Source organism: Eurypyga helias, unplaced genomic scaffold (assembly GCF_000690775.1).
Source record: "Eurypyga helias isolate BGI_N326 unplaced genomic scaffold, ASM69077v1 scaffold23766, whole genome shotgun sequence".
Classification (NCBI taxonomy): domain Eukaryota; kingdom Metazoa; phylum Chordata; class Aves; order Eurypygiformes; family Eurypygidae; genus Eurypyga; species Eurypyga helias.
In genome coordinates, this window is record NW_010255027.1 from 2,765 (window position 1) to 10,675 (window position 7,911).

Below are 7,911 nucleotides of genomic sequence, written 5' to 3' on the forward strand. Positions count from 1 at the left end.
GATCTCTGCAGGAACAGCAACAATTGACCTTCCAAATGTCCCTTCTCCACCAAGATGTGGATTTTAAGCTCCTTTTAATGAGCGCTAGCATCTGGAAACAAGGAAGAGCAGCCAGCATCGTGGCAACGGGCCAGCTCTGCTGCAGGCACCCCCAGCAAGCTCGTACAAGAGCCGTCCATGGGCTACCGTTGGCGGATGGTTTTGGGGCAAAACTGTAGTCGCTGCCTTCGCCTTCTTCCCCGAGCGCCAGAGTCATCCGTTCGCTCGTTACCTTGCGACGGGACACTGGGGCACATCATTTCTGAAGCTGAGCTGGCACGTTTCTCACTTTCTGGCCCACGCTGCGCCCTGCACACCCCCCCCCAGAGCGGAGGGGATGCTCTGCGCGAACCAGGACGATGAAAACGGGCCCAGAGATCCCAGGGATGGAGGCGGCCTGCCACCGCACAGAAATCGCTCTGCCTGGCACACGCAGATATCTGAAAGTTTGTTCTTTCGCAGCAGGATTTTAAGATGATCCTCTGAGTTCAGACAAAATGACAAACTCATTTACATGTAAATTGCTTTCGTAGCTTTGCAGAAAGGAAGGTTCTGCCGAGCAGTGTTGGACCCTGCGTTTGGCCTGCCTTAAATTATAATATAGCAACAATTATAATTATACAAATACTACTTTGTACACAAAGCACGCCCTCCCCTGCAAACCCTGGCATGCTTCGGTAGGTCCTACAGCCCTCTCCGCTGTCAATAATCACCCTCTCCGCACAGAGAGACATTGAGTGACTTGCCTGAGGCCACAGAGGAATTCTGTAGCAAGTCCAAGGAAAGCTTTGTGGCTCCTAGCTCTGCTTCTTGACCAGCATTAACCAGCCCCCAAATATATGCAAAAAACCATCAAAGCTGACTGTGCCAGGAAGAAATTCAATCAGAAAACAAACAGAAAACCGGCCCTGGGGTACTGCGAGGCCTCCTGGCCTTTGCTGTTTGATCAGGGGAGTTAAGTGTTAAAAGCTTTTGTTCTACGTGTTACGATCCCATGGCAATCGCGCCTGAATCGCAAGCAGGACGGGTGGGAGGAAAGCAGCACCTCTGACAAGGAGCGAAGAGTTGTCACCAGGAGACAATGGCAGAGGAAGGCTGGGGAGCAGCATCAGGCACAACCTGCCAGAGCAACAGGGGGTCAAGCCTGCGGAGGTTTGCTGCAGCATCTCCACAGGGGCTGGCATCTCAATGCAGAGGCACAGCCTGACCCTGCAGAGACCACCTCCTCCGCACACCACGTTTTGCTCCACGGAGGAAGCCCACAGGGACCTAGAGAGGATCTTTCCAAGCCGATTTTGATGCTTTACAGTTCAAATCTATCTGAAAAGAGAGACGCTGGCAACAAGAGCCACCACAGCCAGCCTGGAGGGAGGAACGGAGCGGCACTAGGGCACAACCCTGCTGGAACAGGGAGAATAGCTGGCTTTATTGAGGCCGAGTCCACTCTCTGCTATGCCAGGGCAGTGGAGATCTCCATCATTTCATACGCTTTCAAGCAGCCCTCTGGATCCAGCAGAGCTGCTGAAGTTGTCCCTGTGAACAAATGGTTCTTTCTAGCTTCTCAAATTCTGTACAATAGCAAGGAAAAAATACTTGACAGTATCTCTTTAAAGATAAACACAGTATATACAGGAGATCTCCCCCGCCCCGGTAGCTTTCTTCCTCCTGCCTGTGCAAAACCAGAGGTTGCGACCTTCCTTGGGGTTCAGGCACAAGGACAGGATGCACGAGAATAAAGTTGCCTCTGTTTGCAGCGATACCATAGCTAATAGCACCAAGACCAACACTTGAAACATGCCTAATTTGAGGGCAGGGAGGATCTGAGTTTGTTTTTCTTGACTGAACTAGAAAGTTCATCTTTAAATCTGTTCAGCTTCAAGCATGTGAGCTTTTGGCCTCCTTTAAACAGGGGAAATACCATTCCGTTTCTGAAAAGAAAAAAAAAAAAAAGCAGCACATGGAAGAACAGTTCTGCAGTCAGTAAAAGTTTGGCTGACAAAAGGACTCCAGAGTCACGTAAAGAACATTTAATCCGTGGATTATAGGCTCGCACCTGGCAGAAATGCATGTGTAAATACAGGCGTGCAGAGCGTCTACACCCTGGGCTAAGGCAGAGGGGAGGTCTGTAGCTAGGAGAGAGAAAGGATTCTTACTACTAATTTTCATAGTTAAATATTTCTCACTCGCACTCACACATACGCAGGCTGTTCCCAGAGAGCTCAGCCTTGGGAAGGATAAAGGAAAGGGCTCAGTTCGGTCCGGGCTGGTGCCGAGTAGCTCCTCTTCTGTTTGCAGTGGTTGTGCAGCAAACTCTTTTATTTGCAGGCAGAGTTTTTACTGCATTAATTATCCTGTGAGTCACTGGGTAATGGACAGTAACTTGGCTCTCCCAGTTGTTAGAAGGGTGTAATTCAGCTTTAATGCAGCGGGTTGTCGAACACGGCATCTGGCAAGATGGAAACTTTCAGTTTCTTTTCAGGCCAGCTGTACTCCTTTGGAAGTTTAAACTGGAAGACAGTAAAGAGAACCAGTGAACGTGTATCGCTGCGACATAACCCACAGGAAAAAAAACCCCTAAATCGCTGCAAAGGCAGGCAGCCCCACGTTGTTGTTATTTTTTAAAACAAGAGGCCACTAAGAAAACATTTCCCCATCAGTGTGTTTTGGACAGCAGTGGACATTAGATAATGTGGCCTGTGCCTCAGCTGCCAAAGTAAAGTTCTGAGATTTCAGCCCAAGCACTGTTTGTTTCATCAGACAGATTGCAGAGGGTTTCTGCCTCCCCATCGCTGTTTCCCCTCCCCGACCTCTCCGATAATTCGCAGCCCGAGGATCAATCCACGCACCTAACCATGTCCCTTTCCTTCACCTACCCCACCCCCAGACCCCCCGTTTGCTCTAAAGGGAGCCTTATGGCACCTCTCAGGCTCCTGCTCACACAGGGAGGGGTGTAAGCGCACTCGCACGGCTCTGACAGGCGACAGGTTTGCAAATGCCCACCAAATCCAGGAAGGCAAACTGGAGAGCCTTTCTGCTGGCACACAGGCTGCTCAGGGTGCCCGTACCGGCGCCAGTACCATGCCCGACGCTCACACGGGCTGTTTTGCAAACACTGCCTGAAGCACAGGGAATGGAGAGGTTTTGCCTCAGTCTGGTTTACACAGCACCACCGTCTCTGGCCGGTGTTTCCAAAACAATGTCCCGTCCTGATGTCGCTCCGGGGCACCCTGCCTTAGGTTGGGAAGTCACCCCAACATTGCTGATCCCAACCATACCGTCTGGGGACAGAAGTCCGAGAAAACCCCTGCCACCAACCCTTCTTGCAACCCCCTTGGACCAGGGCCCGTGTATTTACACGGATGTCTCACAAAGAGCTCAGCGGGGCGTGGAATCTCTCAGGCTACAGATCTGCCCCACAGCTGGATGGCAACCAGTTCTGGATGAGCATTTCACACAACCCCAGTGCCCAGCCCGAGGGTCCAAAACACATGGGGGGCAGCTCTGGAAATCAGTTTGCAGGATGATGTTGTTTTAAAAACTCTGCTGCACCCACGGTGTAGCACCTCGGACACTGCAACAGTCCCCGACGCACCACCGGGATGCCCAGGGTGGAATCTCGGTGTGATCCCACACCACCACTGACAATCTGACCAGGAGGCAGCTAGTTCAGAAGGGTTACAGATACAGTGCTCCCCTCCTAGGAGGGCCCTCAGACAAAGGCCAGCAGCACCATAAGCTTCCCAAGGCCTACGTGAATTAGAGAGCTGGTACCAGCGGAGAGTGACCAGCAAATCGTCTTTATCCGATTACTTGTCTTTCTTCCCGTAAGCGCCCCATTTCTAAGGACATTAACACGTGCTCAGTGTGTTGTAGCAGGTTCCTGCTAAAGGAGATCCCTTACAGCTGCCTGCACCACGGCAAGGGCGGCTCTAACACGAATTTGCTCCTGACCTCGCTCCATTTCCAGCCACGCACGAGGGTCACCTGCAGTTGGTACCCACTGACCTTCGTACGCCGGGCTGGCGGTTCGGGGGTCTGACCCATGATCTGGGAGCATGGCTGGAGGATCTCTCAGGGTAGTGGCTACCATAAAATCCACTCTTTCTCCTCTAGGAAACATAAACAGCCCAAGTCCCACTTACTGTTGGTTTTTTTTGAACTCAAGCTCTGCGTGTATCTCGCACCATATAATCTAGTGGCCCTACACAGCCCGGGGGATTCTTTCAAGTTCAATGTCCAGGGTATGTGAAAAACTAGCTAAAGACACTCAGATCATTTTGCTTAATTTCACTTATCACTGTTGGCTCTTCACGCAACAAAGGAAAGACTCTGCTTGCAGCACTTGGTTCTGCCACATGAATATCATCAGCAACAGGCAGGGCTGCCGAGCAACGCCTTCAGCTGGCCCAAACCAGGATCCTGCAAGCTACAAATCCTTGGAGGAATCTGGATGCTGAAAGAACACATTTCATCTCAAGTATTTTGCTTTTCATAAACAGGAGTGGTTCCAAAGCAATCCTCTTGGAGAAGTCATCCTTCGCATTTGTTTGTTTTTCACTTTTTGATTTAGCAAAGTCACAGGAACTCGGAACCGAGTGCCCGGTCGCTGTGCCAGGAGCTGCCATGCCCGCTGCCTCTCCGAAGGAACACGAGCCGTCCAAAGCCTTAACTAAAGGGCCTTCAACCCAAAGCGCTCCTAGGCTTCCATGTCACTAGCAAAAATGAGCTTTGGATTAGGTTTAACTGGATAAAAGCTGGCCTGAAAGTCACTGCACAGCCAGCAGCGTGCTCCCCTCACTCTCACAGCGAAGAACACCCTGGCATTCAATCAACTCTGGATTAAACAATTAGAGCCCTGAGATTTTCCTGGGGGGAGGGGAGCAGGGCAAGGGATGGGAGAGCTGCTCTACAAGCCAAGGAAAGTTTCTTTAGAGTCTGCAGGGAGCTGTAAAAAATGGGATTAAAAATATTACATGTCATTTCTGCCACTGCTCTTTGAAGTCAAGCAGAATATTTATATGGCATGCATGGGAGACAGGGTGTTAAATGTTCCCCAGGAAGAGATCACATGGCAGAGGGAAGTTTAGCACCGCACAGCAAAGCTTTATAAAGCTCCCTCGGCTGCTGCTATAACGCTTCCAGGCTGGTGATGGTCCTCCGCACGCCGTGCAGGGGCAGCAGGTGAAGGCTGAGCAGCAGATGTGAAAAAGCCCGCGTCTGCTCCCCAAACCCAAAAAAGGAGGCCCCTACAACAGACTGTTCAGCAGTAAATGTGCTGCCACCGCTTTCAGCCTTTCTGAAGGCAGGGAAGGTGATGTGCCTGGAGCTGCTGCCGAGGCCACTACGCACAGCATGGAGAAAACCCTGCCTCCTGGCCCAGGGGCTGCACCGCTCTGATTCGCGGCGTTCAGGTTCCACATTGGGCAGGAAATACATATTACCCCTTAATACCCATCCCTGCCCTGAATTTCTTGCAATCCCTTCTCTCAGTGCCTTAGTTCACAGCAGATGCGAAGGTTTAGCAAGGCCTCAAGTCTACAGGGTAGGGCTGCAAGCTGCGGGGAGGATCACAGGCGAGCTGCAGGACGGGCTCTCTGGGGCGGTACATGGGAGATACAGCAATGACGCAGCCTTACTTCCTCTGGAGAATTCAGATCTTCTAAATCTTCCAGCATTTTCTCTACAAACTCTTCGGTCAATAGGATCTGCAAAGGAAATACAGTAGTTTACGCCTTTACACTGCTAGTTTTAGCTAATTGCCAAGAAACAGAACGACTTCTGCAGAGAGCAGGCTGTACCAGCTCACTCCTTCCCCCATGTCCTTCTTTCCCGCAATACAAAGGTTTGAGGGCACAGAGCTCTTAACTTTGCCTCCCACCCCAACCACTGAAAAAAATGTTAAAATTATACAGCAATCTTTTTTGACCCTCAATTATCTTTCTCAGTCTAAAATTAGAGGCTCGGCTTTAGACAGACAGAGTGGGGAAGGAGGAAAAGGGGTCAAGATAACAACTGTTGGAGAGACAGTGGGAGACAGAGACTCTTTCATCTGACCCATTGAAGTTAAGCTCACAGTTTAATCAGGAACCAGCAGCACCCCGAGAGCCTGAGACCCGTACAGAGACGGTGCTCTGGGCACGGGGAGGGCTCTGACCTGGCTGCAGCACATCGCTCAGATGACCCAGACGCTGGGGACAGGAGGTGCTCCCAGAGGTGCCCGCGCTAGGCACCTCCATGTTCCGTCTCACGTGCCCATCCCACGTGCCTGTACTGGGAAAGCTTTTGGCTCCTCTCAAGGCCAGGCTGGCAAGCAGGAAGCGGCCTAGGAAAGCAGCTGCCGGGGGGTCGAAATCCTCAGCCGAGGGCCACGACCCCATGGAGCTCCCCAGGTCACACCAAACAGAGACAGCGGCGCGGGGGGAAATCAGCCCCAGGAATTCAAGGGGAGGAACTCCCACCTTCTTTAAAAAAGCACGTGATAGCCAAAAGCAAACACATCCTGCCTCTCTTCACAACAGCCGTGAAGGCCAGAGCTCCAGGCAGGCCAGCTGGCTTGGCACAGGAGCAGAGACGGCAGCACAGGACCAGGCAAACATCCCCACGCACTGAGGGGGCGTTGGAGCGGCATTCCATGGGAGTTAAGTTGCAGCAGTATCCAGCAAATTATTCTCATTTCAGCCTACAGATTTGTTTCTTCCCCTCTGCTCCTCCTTTCCTTCCTTTGCTCCACCCTTTCCTCTGTCTTGGGCATTGCTTTCTATCCTGAGGCAACCATCATCCCCAGGGCCCCTTTCTCCCCCTGCCCTTTCCCAGTTCTCCCCTGCCACAAGCTCCATGCTCACTCCCAGAGAAGGGACCACTCCAGCACCAAACACTGACACAGCTACATGCCCAGCCCTGCCACTGTAACCTCTAGCTTGTGTCTGGAAGAGGGGTAGCAGATGTCCCACCTCCATGCAGGAAGTGACCTCCCGTGCCCACCAGCTCCTTGGTGCCAGGAGCATCAGTGGGGAGCAACTGCCATGGGCCGTTTGGCACGTGGAAGCCTCTGGGCTCCATTTGGGTGACACACAAGCAGGGCTACTGGACAGAAAGGGAGGACTCTGGTCTCCTGTTCTTCCTTTGGTTGGCAAGAGAAGAGATCTGAAAACACCACATCCAGATCGGAAGCTGCCAGGTGTCTGCAGTTCTTTCCCCTTCAAGTGTGCCATGCTGCTGCCATTGCACACATTTCCCAGCGGATGAGGAAACAGCAACCTCCCCTCTCCACCACACTACCCTCTTCGCTTAAGCTTCAACCTGCGGCAGGCTCCAGGCCAGGGTTTACGACCAAGTTGCTCAGCATGGATGTGGCAGCTCCATCAGGCCTTTCGGAGCCTGAAAAAACCCGGCTTCAGCTAGGAGCCAGGAGCTCGTTGCTTTGGACAGGACTCTGCAACCTGGCACCAATCCGCAGACTGGCAAGCTGGGAAACATTGCCCTGGAATAGGCAGTACCACTGCAAACTGCTGCAGTCTCCTTGCAGGAGCCTATTCTGCCTGTCGAACTGGAGACACTCGTTTGTTGACTGTTTGCAGGAGGAGGAAGCCGTCTGTCCATGTCAGAGGCAGGAGGGCAACCCAATCGCTCAGCTCTAAAGGAAGAGCAGGGTGGGGAGCCGGGGCTCTGTGCGGAGCAGATCGGATTCTGCGGAGGTGCAGCCTGCGATGGGGTGAGGGAATGAAAACAATTTGGCAGACATCAAAATCTACAGAGCAGCCGGAAAAAGGAGGAGGAATTGGTATTCACAGCAATCAGGCAAGGAGGAAATGAATATTCAGCCATCCACGGAGGAGCAAAAATGCCAGAGGTTGGGATGGGTGAGAGAGCAGG

At 52.2% G+C, this 7,911-nt stretch overlaps 1 protein-coding gene across 1 annotated transcript in view; it reads right to left on the reverse strand.

Moving 5' to 3' along the window:
* Nucleotides 1-2,051: 2,051 nt before the first annotated feature.
* SUFU (suppressor of fused homolog (Drosophila)) overlaps nucleotides 2,052-7,911 on the reverse strand; it is a gene marked incomplete at its 5' end in the record, with an annotated part of 63,792 nt that continues 57,932 nt past the window's right edge. Inside the window, 2 exons of the mRNA XM_010153207.1 lie at nucleotides 2,052-2,546; nucleotides 5,676-5,744. Coding sequence (XP_010151509.1) covers nucleotides 2,457-2,546; nucleotides 5,676-5,744 — 159 coding nt within the window. The remainder of the gene's footprint in view (nucleotides 2,547-5,675; nucleotides 5,745-7,911) is intronic.